At 39.2% G+C, this 19,477-nt stretch overlaps 1 protein-coding gene across 3 annotated transcripts in view; it reads left to right on the plus strand.

Annotated features, from left to right (window-relative positions):
* ROS1 (ROS proto-oncogene 1, receptor tyrosine kinase) overlaps window positions 1-19,477 on the plus strand; it is a 176,889-nt gene that overhangs the window by 37,531 nt on the left and 119,881 nt on the right. For all 3 annotated transcript variants that reach the window (XM_070073675.1, XM_070073674.1, XM_051855385.2), the window contains 6 exons: window positions 2,983-3,184; window positions 3,833-3,909; window positions 5,315-5,437; window positions 5,840-6,024; window positions 6,787-6,884; window positions 18,510-19,006. In XM_070073675.1, coding sequence (XP_069929776.1) covers window positions 2,983-3,184; window positions 3,833-3,909; window positions 5,315-5,437; window positions 5,840-6,024; window positions 6,787-6,884; window positions 18,510-19,006 — 1,182 coding nt within the window. The remainder of the gene's footprint in view (window positions 1-2,982; window positions 3,185-3,832; window positions 3,910-5,314; window positions 5,438-5,839; window positions 6,025-6,786; window positions 6,885-18,509; window positions 19,007-19,477) is intronic.

The following is a 19,477-nucleotide window of genomic DNA, read 5'->3' on the forward strand; positions in this document are numbered from 1 at the left end:
AGCCTTTCAGGCAGGGTTTCATGTGTGTGTAGATTTTGGAGATAATTGTATGTTGCCATGTCAATGGCATTTGACATACTTGAAGTGGAGCAGATCATATCTGGGCACTGATGCTAATGAGATAGTTTTTTTTTTTTTTAATATCCTGATCCTAATTCAGTGGGAGATGATTCCTACCTTCTAGTTCACAAAACAGACTAAATACGTGGAACAGAGAAGTAACGCAATGGTGTTTGGGTCTGCCAAAGACCAGCCTGAGAGTTGGGGAAGGGTTGTGTCACTGTATCAGAAAAAGGTTGAGACCAAAGATGAGACCTTTTAAAAAGAACTTATCCAGTGCTGAACTATCTCATTCCTCCCACCTCCAATGTACCAGTGGTGATGCTGAGTATTTGCCATAAGTGTTCTGAGGGAGAGAAGTCTACTCAAGAGCAAAATGACATCCAAATGTGCATTTCTTTTTTTTTATTTAGTAAATATAAATTTTCAAAGTACAGTTAATGGATTACAATGCCCCCCCCATAATTTCCCTCCCACTCACACCCCTCCCATCTCCCGCTCCCTCTCCCATTCCATTCACATCAAGATTCATTTTCAATTCTCTTTATATACAGAAGATCAATTCAGTATATAATATGTAAAGATTTCATCAGTTTGCACCCACACAGAAACACAAAGTGTAAAATATTGTTTCAGTACTAGTTATAGCATTACTTCACATTGGACAACACACTAAGGACAGATCCCACATAAGAAGTAAGTATACAGTGACTCCTGTTGTTGACTTAACAATTTGACACTCTTGTTTATGGCGTCAGTAATCTCCCTAGGCTCTAGTCATCTCCCTAGGCTCTAGTCATGAGTTGCTAAGACTATGGAAGCCTTTTGAGTTCACCGACTTGGATCTTATTCCGACAGGGTCATAGTCAAAGTGGAAGTTCTTGCCTCCCTTCAGAGAAAGGTACCTCCTTCTTTGATGGCCCCGTTCTTTCCACTGGGATCTCACTCACAGAGATCTTTCATTTAGTTCTTTTTTTTTTTTCCCAGGATGTCTTGGCTTTCCATGCCTGAAATACTCTTATGGGCTTTTCAGCTGGATCCGCATGCCTTAAGGGCTGATTCTGAGGCCAGAGTGCTATTTAGGACATCTGCCATTCTATGAGTCTACTGTGTATCCTGCTTCCCATGATGGATTGTTCTCTCCCTTTTTGATTCTATCAGATAGTATTAGCAGATACTAGTCTTGTTTGTGTGATCCCTTTGACTGCTTAGACCTATCAGTGTGATCAATTGTGAACTGAAACTGATCACTTGGACTAGTGAGATAGCATTGGTACATGCCACCTTGATGGGGTTGTATTGGGATCCCCTGGTATGTTTCTAACTCCACCATTTGGGGCAAGTCAGCTTGAGCATGTCCCAAATTGTACATCTCCTCCCTCTCTTATTCCCACTCTTATATTTAACAGGGATCACTTTTCAGTTAAAATTTAGACACCTAAGAATAATTGTGTGTTAATTACAGAGTTCAACCAATAGTACTAGAACAAAACAAAGAGAAAATACTAAAATGGATAAAGTATTACATTGTACATCAACAGTCAGGACAAGAGCTGATCAAGTCACTGTTTCTCATAGTGTCCATTTCACTTCAACAGGTTTCCCCTTTGGTGCTCAGTTAGTTGTCACCAATCAGGGAGAACATATGATATTTGTCCCTTTGGGACTGGCTTATTTCCCTCAGCATGATGTTTTCCAGATTCCTCCATCTTGCTGCAAATGACCGGATTTTGTTGTTTTTGACTGCTGTATAGTATTCTATAGAGTACAGGCAGTCAAAGCCAAAATTAACATTTGGGATTGCATCAAATTGAGGTTTCTGTACTTCAAAAGAATCAGAGATAGAGAGGGAGCAAGGGAAGAAGGAAGAGAGAGAAAGAGAGACAAATGACCCCAACAGCCAGCTTTGGGCCAGGAAGAACCCAGGAGCCAAGATCTTCATTAGTGTCTCCCACGTAGGTGGCAGGGACCCAAGTACTTAGGCCACCTTCCACTGCCTTTTCAGGCACATCAGAAGCAATTTGGGTGGGATTTGGAGTAGCCAGGGTGTGAACCGGTGCTCTGATATGGGATGCTGGTGTTGTAAGTGGTAGCTTACCCTGCTGCACCACAGTGCCAGCCCTCAAAGAATGTGGTTTTCAGCCAAGGAGCTGAGGACTAAGAAATGTAGGCAGAGAAATGGATGAAAGATAGACTGTTAGATGATTTGTTTCCTTTCTGTTCTCTGCCACTTGTGTAGCTTCTGGAGTTTGCCAGTGAATATGCAATCGTTCAGTGATTCAGCCCTGCTCAGGCAGCTTGGGACCCCCCAGGTCCTTGAAAATGGGGATAGTCTGGGTGGTCAGAGCTGATGGCAGCAGTACTGGTGCAGACCGTTCTGCTTGCTGGTTTATCTGCACCCACATCTCCAGTTGGAACCAGTCAGACGAGTGTGCTCCGAAGAGCGAATGGCTCCCGGCACCTTCTTTTTCAGCTCCTGTTAATCATTGATTCTAGTTTTGTCTGAAGTCTCTTCTTCCTAACCTGGTTCCACCTCACCTTTTCCTTACTTAGGTCTCTAGAGATTTTTGACAACTTTTTATAAAGAATATTTGTCCTATTTGTATTCTTTGACAATTTTATTTCATAAAATAAAAGTGAGAATATAACATTTGAAAGCCTCCTGAGAAATATATATTTACTATTTATATTATAATGTTATTATGGTATATTCATAATAAAATATAAATATGTGTAATGTAGGGGTCAAGATTTACAGCTCACAGATATCTTACCACCTTCCCTGTATCTCATAGTTTGAGAAATAATGAAAATACTACATTTGTTAACTTTTAAGAACCAAAATATTCGCCTATTCTATTTTTTAAAAAAATCAACCTTGACCATTTTTTATGTTCACTGTGTCATCATTATATCTTCCAGTTCCTGAAACTGCCCCTGTCATTACGAATATTGAGAGCTCAAGTCCCAATACTGTGGAAGTCAGCTGGGCTCCACCTCAATTCCCAGGTGGACCAATTTTGGGTTATAACTTAAGACTGATCAACAAAAATCAAAAGTTAGATTCAGGGACGCAGAGAACAAGTTTCCAGTTTTATTCTACATTACCAAATACCACCTACAGGTAAGAATTAAGGGTGTAAAGGGAAATGTGGCCAGCATGGTTGCAGGCATGATAAATACTTATAAAACATGACTTAAAAATGGTTTAAATCCATTTTGAGAGGTGCCACTGATTCCATGCTGTTGGGCTGAAGTTGCTGTGGTTTCCCTCAAGCTTATATGCATATTAGATTACATAATCCAAAGCAAAAATACCTTCAAGTAAATTTATTCTATTTGAAGGGCCCTTATAGTTATGGGCTAATAAAGACATCATCAACACCAAAAATGTTATTCTGCATGTAACCCAACATGAAAGAAGGAGGTGAAATTCTGTTAGTCGTATATTTATTAATCTTTAAGAGAATTGTTTTACTATTGTTAGCTTTTCTGACATTTACTAAGACTTCTTTAAATTAGGGGAAGGAATGGGGGTCATGCAGATAGGAGAGTTCAGTTTTTGACCCCAGTGACCCTGAACTATTTCATGGGGAATGCAAACAAGGACATGATTGATGGTCGTTTTAGTGCTGAGCAGTGGCACCAAGTAACTGAATACAAGCATTGCCACATTGTCCTTTAAATAGAATTGCTATTGCTCCTTCTATTTTTATCTCTTGTTCACACCATGCCATATGAAACATATCTCTCCAAATTGTTTTTGGAATAGGTTTTCTGTTGCAGCAGTAAATGGAGTTGGTGAGGGGCCGGAAGCAAAATCTAGTATTACCACTTCATCCCCGGCAGGTATGGCCCAAAGTAGCTCCTGTGTGACATGAAAATGGGGGATAGCAGTCTGGGTCATCTGGTAGACCTTAAGTTCCTACTCCTTCTGCCCAAGTGAATAGTCTTTGGGGTACTTGGTAAATTTTCAGTTTTAAATGAATTTTAGTATTTGACAAATAGAGATAAGTAATTAGATTCCAAGTTTTCACATTAAAATTTAGGAATTTAAAAATGGAATAAAAAATTAGGGATTTAAAAAATGGCCTCAACTAGTTCCTTGGATTCAGCTAAAGTCACTAGTAATTGTGTCTCATATTGCACACTTAAGCAATTGTGACACATATACACACCAATTTACATTATGTGTTGTCATTTAATTCATATCAGCTATCTTTTTTGCCAATCATCTTAAGATTATTAAATATATCTGGAATTTAATAATTTGCATTGTTTGATTTTCAGTATTCTATTTTCCAAATCTCCTCATCATTACTGTGTAAACACTCTTTTTTTTTGGCTTTAATATTGTAAAGTTGCCTTGAGTGATGAATACGTACTCTATTATACCCATGCAAATAGAATAATAAATAGAAGTGTTTTCTAAGAAGCACTAGAAATTTTTTATAGAAACCAGTAAATGAGTTTTGAATAACATGTAGACTCTCAATTCTAGGAGTCTATTTTCTGTTTTTACCAGAATCCAATTTGTTGACTTGACCACCCTTTATCCTAACTTGCAGATACTTATGCCAGTGGCTATTAAATGTCATCTATCACCAGTCTTTAGTTTTTTGGCTGTTCCTAGACTCTAGGAAGGGAGAGGCTTGTGGTTATATAATAAGTTGTCCAAAGGGCAAGTTAAATATAGAGGAGGGTTAGGATGTTGTTACTGTGATTATTGCATAATATTCACTAATTGTCCTGAAAGTGTTACCCAGGTACCATGCATCAGTCTCTAGTTGAACACAAAATGAAGCACAGATATGAGGCCCTCAAATAACTTTATGCCAAGCTCAAGGGAGATAGTGTTGAAGGCAACAAGCAATTTCTATCTATATGTGTGTATTATGCAACAAACCACTCTGGCCTGGGCTGGACCACTTCCACCAAGAAAATTCTCCTTGCTGAGAATGATGACCTGAACTCCTATTTAGGGCAAGACTGTTGAAAATGTTGTTACTTGAAGTGATGTCACCTTGGGGGCATTTAAGGGTATATACAAAAAAGTCCTACTTGGTTGCCACTGTACTTCCTACCCCAATCAAGAAATAATGTGTATTATACCATAGATGAAATGTTCTGTCCTGAGAAAATCTGATCAGCTTCTGTCATGTACTAGTTCCCTTTCTCTGAAGGGCAGTCTTGATCATTTTTGGGTTGGTGTACATATGGTTGGTTTATCTGTCTGCAAATCATTTTTTTTCAGTCCAAGAAGAAGAACAGTGGCTTTTTTTATCCAGAAAAATGTCACTAAGAAAGAGATCTTTAAAACACTTAGTAGATGAAGCACGTTGCCTTTGGTCAGATGCTATACACCATAATATTACAGGTCAGTATAATAGATGATATGTTTCCTTAATGTGAAGAAAAAAGATCCAGACATCTAGTTAGAAAAATGTTTTCTAATGTCTCTAGAATACATTCTTTTAAAATTCTGATATAACAGAAGAATTTAGAAGAATATTTTCTTCTAAAACAGAAGGACTTCTAGTGTAATCTCTTAAACTTTGAAGAAATCATTTTTCTCTTTCATGTAAGTTTTTGCGGAAAGAACGGGTCATCAAAGAAGGAGGTACCTTTCTCTGAAGGGAGGAAAGAACTTCCACTTTGACCATGGCATGGCCTTGTCTAAAAATTATCAGAGTCAGTGAACTCAAAGGGGCTTCCATAGCCTTGATTACTGTATTGGTTGTTATATAATAACGTGGGTGTACTTGTGTGACTCTTCTAGGAATATCAGTTAATGTCCACCAGCATGCTGTATATTTCTCTGAAGGACCTCTCATCTGGGTTAAGAAAGCTGCCAACATATCTGATGTGTCTGATCTGAGAATTTTTTATAGAGGTTCAGGATTAATTTCTTCTATCTCCATGGATTGGCTTTATCAGAGAATGTATTTCATCATGGATGAACGGGTTAGTCTAAGAAATAAGTACATAGCTAGATATTGATACTGATGTGCAAATATTGGTGTATTTACAAGTAAACATAAATTATCTCATTAAATAAATACTCATTGAGTACTTACTATGCTTTATGTACTAGGTCAGCAGTGAATCATAGATCTGGTGTACAGAGGGTCTAGCCTTTATCTAATACCAGTCCTGACCTACTCTTCAGTCATCTTTTATTGGAATTTTTCAGAGTCATTAGTTTATACTACCAATGATTCATCTTCCATAAGATAGGGGTGTCCTTGGTAAGATGGCCTATCCCAATCAAAATCTGTTGAGAGCATTTTATATTGTGTAGTCACCAGGGGTAACTTTAGTAGGTCTCTGAAAATTTAATAGAACTGAAATCTTTGAGAAGACAGAGTCTGATTGTGTTTCAAATTCTACTTCTTTGGAAGGTATATGCTTTATCACAACAAGCTAAGGCTATAGCTATGGCTAGAAGCCCAAAAGCTTGAATATAGGTTAAGTATTAAAAATAGTTGAGCACATCTGCAAGGTGGGAAGGGGTATTTGTAATCCATTGATGCCAATAGGGATAGACTCATAAGGATATAGGCTATGAAACTGCCTTTTAAGAGCTTTTTTTTCCCTTTATTTGATTTGAGATGTTCTTAGTGATTAGCACAATTCTAAACACAGAATAGATGCCCAGGAAATCCATGCTAACCAAACTGAATACAGAAAGACATTAATCCTCCTTATGTATTTTTGATTCTCTAGGTATGTGTCTGTGATTTAGAGAATTGTTCAAGCATTATGGAAATCCCTCTTCCTTCTAATCATGTACCTCAAAAAATTGTGGCTGATCCCTACAATGGGTAAGTGTTACTTTGTAATATGAATTTCCTTCCATTGGCAAAAATGTCTGGGAAACTTGCTTGCAAATGAGACACTGTACTAACAGATGGGCCAATCTATGCATCTTATTTCAGGTAAGTCTAAATAAATCCAGGCACGTTTTCATTCTTAGAGCCAAGAGGAAGTTTTTCTCAAGCTTTTCCTCTAGTTAAGTAGTTTTTTCTATCTCCTTCACAGAAAAATATATGGGAAAGTATTTGGGACTCAGGGATTTGGATTCTAGTGCTAGACTTGTCTATTCTTTATGCTGGGACTCAGTCTCTTTGCCCACCTAAGCACACCCTACATAAAATCACTTCATTGAACCCTTTCTTTTTGCTAGACAATTCAGCTCTAGGTCATCTCCATGGTTTGGTTCTCACACCTATTGAGGGTCTGGTTTACTAGAAAACAGGTACTATAGACAAAAGGAACGGATGGCTAATAACAAGTTAAAATTTTTCAAGTAACTTTTTTTCTTTGTCACAAATAGAATGAACATATTTTAGCTCAGTATGATGCTAAATTGCAGTAGGACCTTGAACAAGTAACTTCATGTCTGTGACCACTGGTTTATCCATATAAGAAAGATAGTATTTAGTTACTTGGGTTATTTTGAAAATGAAATGAGGTATTCATTGTGTGTGTACATAAACTACAAATGCACATGAGTGTGAGGGTGAAAATTAGAAAGTTATTCTGGGGTTATTCTTAAAGATGACTAAATAAGAGCAGATTAATCATTAATAAGCATGGTCAATGTTCATAAGATAATTTTTTTGTAAGAATAAAGTTGCTTTTGTCTAGAATGAAAAAACATAACCCATGACATTCTGTTTTTCACAACTTGATCTTCTTGAAAAAAGATTGCTTATTATTGATTTAATATGAAACCATTCTAATCATTTATAATTTTTTTTTTATAGAATTTACAAGTGAAATTTTATTTGCCTGCCAGAAATTACTTTCTTTTTTTTTTTTATCTTTTATTTAATGAATATAAATTTCCAAAGTACGACTCATGGGCTACAATGGCTTCCCCCCCCCATACCGTCCCTCCCACCAACAACCCTCCCCTTTCCCACTCCCTCTCCCCTTCCATTCACATCAAGATTCATTTTCGATTATCTTAATATACAGAAGATCAGCTTAGTATACCTTAAGTAAGTATTTCAACAGTTTGCTCCCACACAGAAACATAAAGTGAAAAATAATAGATGATTTTTTTTAAATGATGATGAAATCAGATCAGACCTATTGTCATGTTTAATCCCAGTGAGAGTCAAGTTGGGAATTGAAAATTTCTTTCTTTCTTTTTTTTTTTTTTTTTTTTTTTTACAGAAGATCAGTTTAGTGTACATTAAGTAAAGATTTCAGTCGTTTGCACCCCCATAGAAACACAAAGTGAAATATACTGTTTAAGTACTCGTTATAGCATTAAGCCTCAGTGTACAGCACGTTAAGGACCGAGATCCTACATGAGGAGTAAGTGCACAGTGACTCCTGTTGTTGACTTTACCAATTGACACTCCTGTTTATGGCATCAGTAATCTCCCTATGCACCAGTCATGAGTTTCCAAGGCTATGGAAGCCCCTTGAGTTCTCCGACTCTTATCTTGTTTAGACACGGTCATAGTCAAAGTGGAGGTTCTCTCCTCCCTTCAGAGAAAGGTACCTCCCTCTTTGAAGACCTGTTCTTTCCACTGGGATCTCACTCACAGAGATCTTTTTGCCAGAGTGTCTTGGCTTTCCATGCCTGAAATACTCTCATGGGCTTTTCAGCCAGATCCGAGTGCCTTTAGGGCTGATTCTGAGGCCAGAGTGCTATTTAGGACATCCGCCATTCTATGAGTCTGCTGAGTATCTCACTTCCCATGTTGGATCACTCTCCCCTTTATTTATTCTATCGGTTGGTGTTAGCAGATACTAGACTTGTTTATGTGCTCCCTTTGACTCTTAGTCCTTTCATTATGATCAATTGTGAACTGAAATTGATCACTTGGAGTAGTGAGATGGCATTGGCACATGCCACCTTGATGGGATTGAATTGGAATCCCCTGGTATGTTTCCAACTCTACCAATTGGGGCAAGTCAGCCCGAGCATGTCCCAAATTATACATCTCTTCCCTCTCTTATTCCCACTCTTATGTTTAACAGGGATCACATTTCAGTTAATTTTCAACACTTAAGAATAACTGTGTGATAATTACAGAATTAAACCAGTCATATTAAGTAGAACAGACAAAAAAAAATACTATGAGGGATAATGTATTAAGTTGTCCATTAGCAGTCAGAGCTATGCTGATCAAGTCACCATTTCTCATAGTGTCCATTTCACTTCAGGAGGTTTCCTTTTTGGTGTTGAGTCAGTTGTCACCGATCAGGGAGAACATATGGTATTTGTCCCTTTGGGACTGGCTTACTTCACTCAGCATGATGTGTTCCAGATTCCTCCATTTTGTTGCAAATGACTGGATTTCGTTGTTTCTTACTGCGGTATAGTACTCTAAAGAATACATATCCCATAATTTCTTTATCCAGTCTACCGTTGATGGGCATTTAGGTTGGTTCCAGGTCTTGGCTATTGTGAATTGTGCTGCAATAAACATTAGGGTGCAGACCGCTTTTTTCTTTATCAATTTAAACTCCTTTGGGTAAATTCCAAGGAGTGGGATGGCTGGGTCGAATGGTAGGGTTATATTCAGGTTTCTGAGGAATCTCCAGACTGATTTCCATAGTGGCTTGACCAGTTTGCATTCCCACCAACAGTGGGTTAGTGTCCCTTTTTCCCCACATCCTCGCCAGCATCTGTTGTTGGTAGATTTCTGTATGTGAGCCATTCTAACCGGGGTGAGGTGAAACCTCATTGTGGTTTTGATTTGCATTTCCCTGATTGCTAGTGACCTTGAACATTTTTTCATGTGCCTGTTGGCCATTTGGATTTCCTCTTTTGAAAAATGTCTATTGAAGTCCTTGGCCCATCTCTTAAGTGGGTTGTTGGTTTTGTTTTTGTGGAGTTTCTTGATCTCTTTGTATATTCTGGTTATTAACCCTTTATCTGTTGCATAGTTTGCAAATATTTTTTCCCATTCTGTCGGTTGTCTCTTCACTCTCCTGACTGTTTCTTTTGCAGTACAGAAACTTCTCAATTTGATGCAATCCCAATAGTTGATTTTGGCTTTGACTGTCTGTGCCTCCCGGGTCTTTTCCAGAAATTCTTTGCCTGTGCCAATATCTTGAAGGGTTTCTCCAATGTTCTCTAATAACTTAATGGTGTCAGGACGAAGATTTAGGTCTTTAATCCACGTTGAGTGGATTTTTGTGTAAGGTGTAAGGTAGGGGTCTTGCTTCATGCTTCTGCACGTGGAAATCCAGTTTTCCCAGCACCATTTATTGAATAGACTGTCCTTGCTCCAGGAATTAGTTTTAGATCCTTGATCAAATATAAGTTGGCTGTAGATGTTTGGGTTGATTTCTGGTGTTTCAATTCTGTTCCATTGGTCTATCCATCTGTTTCTGTACCAGTACCATGCTGTTTTGATTACAACTGCCCTGTAGTATGTCCTGAAGTCTGGTATTGTGATGCCTCCGGCTTTGTTTTTGTTGTACAAGATTGCTTTAGCTATTCGAGGTCTCTTGTGCCTCCATATGAATTTCAGCATCATTTTTTCTAGATCTGCGAAGAATGTCTTTGGTATCTTGATTGGGATTGCATTGAATCTATAAATTGCTTTTGGGAGAATGGACATTTTGATGATGTTGATTCTTCCAATCCATGAGCATGGAAGATTTTTCCATTTTTTGGTATCCTCTTCTATTTCTTTCTTTAAGGTTTTGTAATTTTAATCGTAGAGATCTTTAACGTCCTTGGTTAAGTTTATTCCAAGGTATTTGATTGTTTTTGTAGCTATTGTGAATGGGATTGACCTTAGCAGCTCTTTCTCAGTCATGGCATTGCTTGTGTATACAAAGGCTGTTGATTTTTGTGCATTGATTTTATATCCTGCCACTTTGCCAAACTCCTCTATGAGTTCCAATAGTCTCTTAGTAGAGTTCTTTGGATCCTCTAAGTACAGAATCATATCGTCTGCAAAGAGGGATAGTTTGACTTCTTCTTTCTTGATTTGTATTCCTTTGATTTCTTTTTCTTGTCTGATGGCTCTGGCTAAAACTTCCAGAACTATGTTAAATAGCAGTGGTGAGAGTGGGCATCCCTGCCTGGTGCCAGATTTCAGTGGAAATGCTTCCAACTTTTCCCCATTCAATAGGATGCTGGCTGTGGGTTTTTTATAAATTGCTTTGATTATATTGAGGAATGTTCCTTCTATACCCAATTTGCTTAGAGTTTTCATCATGAAAGGGTGTTGAATTTTATCAAATGCTTTCTCTGCATCAATTGAGATAATCATATGGTTTTTCTTCTGCAGTCTGTTAATGTGGTGAATCACATTGATTGATTTGCGAATGTTGAACCATCCCTGCATACCAGGGATGAATCCCACTTGGTCTGGGTGGATGATTTTCCTGATGTGTTGTTGTATTCTATTGGCCAGAATTTTATTGAGGATTTTTGCGTCTATGTTCATCAGGGATATTGGTCTGTAATTTTCTTTCAGTGCTGCATCTTTCTCTGGCTTAGGGATTAAGGTGATGCTGGCTTCATAGAAAGAATTTGGGAGGATTCCCTCTTTTTCGATTGTTCTGAATAGTTTGAGAAGAAATGGGATTAGTTCTTCTTTAAATGTCTGGTAGAATTCAGCGGTGAATCCATCTGGTCCTGGGCTTTTCTTTGTTGGGAGGGCCTTTATTACTGTTTCAATTTCTGTTTCAGTTATGGGTCTATTTAGGTTTTCGATGTCTTCATGGTTCAATTTAGGTAGGTTGCATGTGTCCAGGAATCTATCCATTTCTGATAGGTTTTCCTGTTTGCTGGCGTACAGGTCCTTGTAGTAATTTCTGATGATTCTTTTTATTTCTGTGGTGTCTGTTGTTACGTTTCCTTTTTCATCTCTGATTTTATTGATTTGGGTCTTTTCTCTTCTTTTTTTAGTTAGTTGGGCCAATGGGGTGTCAATTTTGTTTATTTTTTCAAAAAACCAGCTTCTCGCTTGGCTGATTTTTTGTAATGTTTTTTTTGGATTCAATCCTATTAATTTCTTCTCTGGTTTTAATTATTTCTCTTCTCCTACTAGATTTGGGTTTGGTTTGCTGCAGTTTTTCTAGGTCCTTGAGGTGCGCTGAAAGCTCATTTATTTGGTACCTTTCCAATTTCTTGGTATAGGCACCTATTGTTATAAATTTGCCTCTCAATACTGCTTTTGCTGTATCCCATAAGTTTTGATATGTTGTGTTGTTGTCTTCATTTACTTCCAGAAAGTTTTTGATTTCTCTTTTGATTTCTTGAATGACCCAGTGTTCATTCAGGAGCATGTTGTTCAGTCTCCATGTGTTTGCATACTTTCTGGGGTTTCCTGAGTTGCTAATTTCCAGCTTCATCCCGCTGTGGTCTGAGAAGCTGCATGGTATGATTCTAATTCTTTTAAATTTGCTGAGACTTGCTTTATGGCCTAGTATGTGGTCAATCCTAGAGAAGGTTCCATGCGCTGCTGAGAAGAATGTGAAGTCTGTAGATGTAGGGTTGAAAGTTCTGTATATATCTGTTAGATCCATTTGGGCTATAGTGTCATTTAAATCTGCTGTTTCCTTGTTGATCTTCTGTCCGGATGATCTGTCTATTTCTGAGAGTGGAGTATTGAAGTCCCCCAGTACTATTGTATTGGAATCTAAATCTCCCTTTAAGTCCCTTAACATATCTTTTAAATAGACCGGTGCCCTGTAATTAGGTGCATATACATTTATAATAGTTACATCTTCCTGTTGAATTGAACCCTTAATCATTATATAGTGTCCCTCTTTGTCTCTCTTAACAGTTTTTGTATTAAAGTTTATTTTGTCTGATATTAATATGGCTACACCTGCTTTTTTTTGGTTTCTGTTGGCATGGAATATCTTTTTCCAACCTTTCACTTTCAGTCTGCATGCCTCTTTGTTAGAGAGATGTGTTTCTTGTAGGCAACAAATAGTTGGGTTGTGTTCTGTGAGCCAGTCAGCTAAACGGTGTCTTTTAACTGAAGAATTCAGACCATTAATGTTCAATGTGACTATTGATACGTAGTGACTTTGCCCTGCCATTTTCCCGGAAATATTTTCTAGTATATGCTTTGAGCTTCCCATGCTCTTTTACTGGTAGGTGTTCTTCCCTTCCCTTCTTTCATATTGATGGCCGTGTTTCTGTGTTTCTGAGTGTAGCACATCTTTAAGTATCTTTTGCAGGGCCGGACCAGTGGCCACAAAGTCTTTCAATTTCTGTTTGCTATGAAAGGTCTTTATTTCACCTTCATTCACAAATGAGAGCTTGGCAGGATATAATATTCTGGGCTGGCAATTTTTCTCTCTTAGCACCTGTGCTATGTCTCGCCATTCCCTCCTAGCTTGTAGGGTTTCTGATGAGAAGTCAGCTGTGAGTCTGATTGGAGATCCTCTGAGAGTAATCTGACGTTTCTCTCTTGCACATTTTAGGATCTTTTCTTTATGTTTCACTGTGGTAAGTTTAATTACCACGTGTCGTGGTGAGGATCTCTTTTGGTCATGTTTATTGGGGGTTCTATGAGCTTCCTGTACTAGGATATCTCTGTCCTTCTCCAAACCTGGAAAGTTCTCTGCTAGTATCTCACTAAAAAGGCCTTCCAATCCTTTCTCTCTCTCCATGCCTTCAGGAACTCCTAGAACTCGAATGTTGGTTTTTTTAATAGTATCCTGTAGATTCCCAACAATATTTTTTAGGTTTCTAATTTCCTCTTCTTTTCTTTGGTTTGACTGTATGTTTTCCTGTGCTCTATCTTCTAAGTCCAATATTCTCTCTTCTGCTTCACCCATTCTGTTTTTAAGGCTTTCTAATGTGTTTGTCATTTGATCTATTGAGCTCTTCATTTCATTTTGATTTCTCTTCACTATAACACTTTCCTGTTCTACTAGTTTCTGAGTTTCATTTTGACTCTTCCTTAAAATTTCGTTTTCACGAGAGAGATTTTCAATCTTGTCCATTAAGGATTTCTGTAGTTCAAGGATTTGCTTTTGAAAACTTCTAAATGTTCTTATCATAAATTTTTTGAAATCCGTATCTTGCATTTCTTCTATCTCATCATCTTCATACTCTTGGCTTGGGGTGTTTTGCTTATTTGGAGGCATCATAGTGTCATCGTTGATCTTGCTCCCTCTATTTCTGTGTTTGTTACTCGGCATAGTTAATTCTTCTTGCGTCACTGTGCGTTTTTTTTTTTTTTTTTTTTTTTTTTTTTTTTTTTTATTTATACTGTGTCCGTGTTAAGTGGACTGCCTGCTGTTGGAGGAGCCTTGGAGGCTTGAGATGGGTGCGGCCTGAGAGCTCTGCCTGGTTCTTCCAGGTTAAGGGTGTGCAAAGGTGACACCCTCAGGTTATGCATGGTAAATCTCTCTCTTTTTATTTATTTATTTATTTTATTTATTCAGGGGGTAAGTAACACCGCAGGGCATGGCTGTGCAGAATTGATGGTATTTAGCTTCCAGTCTTTGGCTCCTCTGGACTCCCACTGGGTTGCCTAGGCTACTGAATTGTAGTGACTCAGTTCCTTAGCTCTCCCCCATTGATATGTAAATCCAGAGCGCAGGCCTGCTCTTTGTCTCTTGGGAATTCTAGCCTTGCAGCCTTGTAACCTTTGCAAGGTTAGGGGGAAGAGAAACCCCGAAGCTTTTTTTTTTCCTTCTTTCCGGTAGTGAGTTTGCTGCACTTTCCGGCCCCCCTCTAGATTCTGACCCCCGTTTCCCCACCAATGTCTCGGGTTATTGAGCTCACCTCCCCTTCCAGCGCCGATGTGTGGAGCGTCCCAAGTCTCCCCGCTGTTGTCTGTGTGGCATGCACTCCCCTTGGAGCACTGGGGCTTCTGCGGCTCCGTCCCGCGACTTGGCTTCCGCGCGGTGGGCGACCTTGTTCTCCCAGTAGGTCCTCCGATTCACGATTCCCGTGCAATTTTTTCCTGGTTCTTTTTTCTGCGGCTACCGTAACTCCCCTTTTATTAAACTAAATTTTCCGGACTATCGGTGCGCGCCCTCACTATTCCGCCATCTTGGCTCCGCCCATTCTAATCATTTATAATTTATCAGAGATTTATTTTAGCATCTGAGATTTGTTGCATTACTGTATTATAGAATATTTTTAAAGAAATTTCTGTGCTGGAAGGCAAGACCTCTAGACTCTCTAGATCTTGTTTTCCCCATTTGTAAAGGTCTAAGATCCTATGAAATGTACCCTTGTTGTTGGAATTTACATAAAATGACTCATCTTGAGGATAATGAGTTTCACCCACTGAATCAGTCAGTGGGGTCTTCAATGGTTCTTTTATTCATTAGGAAAATTTCATCTGTGCTTAAGTTTTAAAATGTGGGTAGAAATGATAATGGCAATTAATATTTATATGTAATATATGCTTCTAAGTATATTGCTGCTTTTTAATTTTATTTATTTTATTATTTTATGTTTTTTAAGATTTTATTTATTGGAGAGGTAGAGTTACAGACAGTGAGAGTGAGAGACAGAGAGAAAGGTCTTCTGTCTACTGATTCACTCCCTAGTTGGCTGCAATGGCTGGAGCTGCACCGATCCGAAGCCAGAAGCCTGGTGCTTCTTCCCAGTCTCCCATGAAGGTGCAGGGGCCCAAGGACTTGAGCCATCTTCCACTGCCCTCCCAAGCCACAGCAGAGAGCTGGATTGGAAGAGGAGCAGCTGGGACTAGAACCGGCGCCCATATGGGATGCTGGCGCCGCAGGTGGAGGATTAATCTACTGTGCCACAGCGTCGGCCCCTGTATATTACTTCTAATAATTCATTTCAGCCTTGTTCAACCCTATTAAGAAGATATTTTTATTATCCCAGTTCTAGAGATAAGGGAAGAATTGATTTGGTTATTGTTCAAGATCACACAGCTCTTTTGTGTTGGAACCAGTCTTTGACTTCTAGCTCTAGAACCCATCTTCTAAATGATACCGATTTGCTTATTAATAGTTCCCTTATTAATAAGCCTTGTGGGTTCTTGCCATGAATTCAGAGAATTCTGAATACTGGCTCAAATAGACCAGATGACATGGAAAGTTTTATGCTTTTTATTCAGTGAGAGAAATGCATAAGGGAGTGAGGGCTCTATCTAAAGGAGAAAGGGACATCTAGATCCATACCCAGCTGAGAGTAGGACAAAGCCATGTGCAGCAGCGTTTGGTTAAAGCTGTTACAAGCAGCTTATCATGGGCTGCAAAGGGAAGATAGAGAGCACAGGCAGCCTGAAAGGCCACATGTCCTGAAGGCGTGGGGCAACAAGGGCAACAAAGGTCCATAATGGCAAACAAAGGGAAAAGGGAAAAAGAAGAGCTAGTTTTAGGCCTTTTATCCACTTCCAAAGGGGTGTGGTTTCATAGCCTGATTGGCAGGTGGGCATCCTGGTGTGGTCAGATAGGAGCATGATATCACAAAGGGGGCAGGGAGAAGGCACGGTCTCCAGCTTACAAACCTAATTGAATTTTATCCTATCTGCCTGCCTACATCATAATCAACTCTCTATTCCATGATGGAAGGGTTTTTGTAAAAATCAGCTTGTAACTTATAGCAACAGTTTGTATGCAGTATTCCCAAAGGGTACTGGTTCATTCTCTGGGTGTTACAAATATTTTCCATTCTGATGTTATTTTTGCACCATTGGATTACCCACTCATGGAGTTTGCACTTGCTGTAAACCTCACCTCTTCTTCCTCTCTCCTCTCCCTGCAGCTTGCTCCTTCCCTTCTCTGTCTGCACTAATTCTCCCACGTGCCAGCTCTCCTCATCTTCCATCTCCTTTCCTTTCCCTTCCAAAGCAGTGAACAGGGTTAAAGACCTGCACCCTTCCCCACTTCAGTGCAAGAATCGTTCATCTTTAACCACAATATTTTTTCTTCTGTCTACTCTGAAATTCCCCCAAATTCTATTATCTATTTTGAACCTGGGAAACAAAAGCAGGAAGTTAAGAACACAGCTTCATATCTCACAATGGAGTTTGTATCTCAGATATTGTTCTTTTTTAAATTTTATTTATTTATTTGACAGGCAGAGTGGACAGTGAGAGAGAGAGACAGACAGAGAGAAAGGTCTTCCTTTACCGTTGGTTCACCCTCCAATGGCTGCCGCGGCCAGCGAACCACGCTGATCTGAAGCGCCAGGAGCCAGATGCTTCTCCTGGTCTCCCATGTGGGTGCAGGGCCCAAGCACTTGGGCCATCCTCCATTGCCTTCCCGGGCCACAGCAGAGAGCTGGCCTGGAAGAGGGGCAACCGGGACAGAATCCGGTGCCCTGACCGGGACTAGAACCTGGTGTGCCGGCGGCGCCACAAGGTGGAGGGTTAGCCTATTGAGCCTCAGCGCCGGCCATGTATCTCAGATATTGAGTGGGAGCCTTGAGCCTGTTGATAAAATAAAGATTAGTCAGATATTGTATCTCAGATATTGAGTGGGAGCCTTGAGCCTGTTGATAAAATAAAGATTAGTCATCAAGGGCAATAAGAGCAGCATCAAATATGGACAAGGGAAATGATTCGACAGCTGTGATGAGAGGTTGGAATGCAGCCAATCCATGGGTTTGTGATAAGAAGAACTTACTAAGTTAAAGTATATTTTTGTTAGCATTTGGCTCCATGTTCACAATTTCTAAATTAGTACATCTGAATGAATGGTTTTGTTTTAGTTAAAGTTTTACTTATAGATTTGATAATCAATGGAATATTTTTGTGGTATGCTTTCTTTTTTGTTATTAAAGGATTACCTCCCTCCTTGTTACCATGAAGTTTGGCTTTAAGTTAGCTATAATTTTAAATTCCTTCATTGATTCTTTTCTCCTAATTGCTGGCTGCTGCTTGGCTCACTTGTGAGGTATTTCTTCATGGTTTGTAAAATGGTAGCCTTCTTGTCTGACTCACTTGTTTATATTAAAAAAAAAAACAAACCTTTGGCCTGTTACAAATACAAAATAGTTATGCTGCCTAATTATAGTGGAAAAACTATGCAATTTTGTTTTCTTCCATTTATCATTCACAATGCATGAGAAAATTTATTGACAGATTAGTCTTATATGAATCATCAGATAGGAAGTCTGTAGAATTCTGTCATACTTCCATTCAAATAAATAAAATAAAAATTAAAAAGAGAATTTGTATGTTTTAGCTGGAAGTGTGTTACAATAAATAACATGTTTAGATATTTAATTTTAAAATAGTATTCTTTCCTTTAAACATTTTAAAGACCTTTTCTGTTCTTAAATTCTGACTCCTTAAAAATTTCTTAAAATAGTTGAAACTAGGTGAGGTTAAAATTTGACGATCCCCAACTTCTAACTTAATCACCTTTCCCTTTGAACCTTGGGAAATCCTGTTCTTAGGGACTCCAGAGATCTATATTTCTGACTATTGCAACAGGATATTGCAGTTAGCTCAGGAGGATGCTCAGCCACCCTTGCATGGAATCACATTAGGCATCTTTTGTTCCCGTGCCAGGTATGTCTTTTATCTCCTGAACGACGGCATTTACAGAGTGAATCTCCCCATGCCACCTGCTCAGGACACTCCAGCTGTGCGTATTGTGGAGAGTTTCACCTTAAAGGACTTTGCAGTAAAGCCGCAATCCAAGCGAATCATTTACTTCAATGACACCGCCCAAGTCTTCATGTCAACATTTCTGGATGGCTCTGCTTCCCATCTTGTTCTACCTCATGTCCCCTTTACTGAGGTGAAGAGCTTTGCTTGTGAGAACAATGACTTCCTTGTCACAGATGGCAAGGCTGTTTTCCAGCAAGACTCAATGTCTTTTAATGAGTTCATTGTCGGGTGTGACCTAAGTCACATAGAAGAATTTGGGTTTGGTAACTTGGTCATCTTCAGCTCATCCATCCAGATGCACCCTCTGCCAGCCCGGCCTCAGGAGCTCTCCGTGCTGTTTGGTTCTTACCAGGCCCTGGTTCAGTGGAAGCCTCCTGCTCTCGCCATAGGAGCCAGTGAGTGTGCAGTTTGCAGGGTTGATGACTGGCCTCTCTGGAGGAGGGGAAGTCTGGAACTGTTTGGCATGGGATTCAAGTTTGAAAGCCCATAGGTGGCTACTCAGTCATCAACCAGAAGCAGCTACTGAGCTAAAACAACAAAAAAGTTTATATGTTTGTTCTGCATTTCTGAGTTACACGTTAGGAGACTCTCTTTACCTATATACCCCAAAGAATGTGTAAACATTTTTTGAGCACCTACTAGGAGCTAGACTCTGACAGTCTAGTCGGAGTGAGTATATTATCTAGGAGGATAGAACACTTGGGTTGAGATTTTTTATTTTAATCCATTGACATCTTGCATGGATTTGAGCAACTCCAAAACTCTGAATTTGAATCTCCATCTGCAGGGTGGCAGTATGTCTGGAGGGTAAGCAGCTGTGCTCTGGAGTCAGCCTGCATGGAATTAATACCATTCCTGCCAGCAGA

Source organism: Oryctolagus cuniculus, chromosome 5, assembly GCF_964237555.1.
Source record: "Oryctolagus cuniculus chromosome 5, mOryCun1.1, whole genome shotgun sequence".
NCBI lineage: Eukaryota > Metazoa > Chordata > Mammalia > Lagomorpha > Leporidae > Oryctolagus > Oryctolagus cuniculus.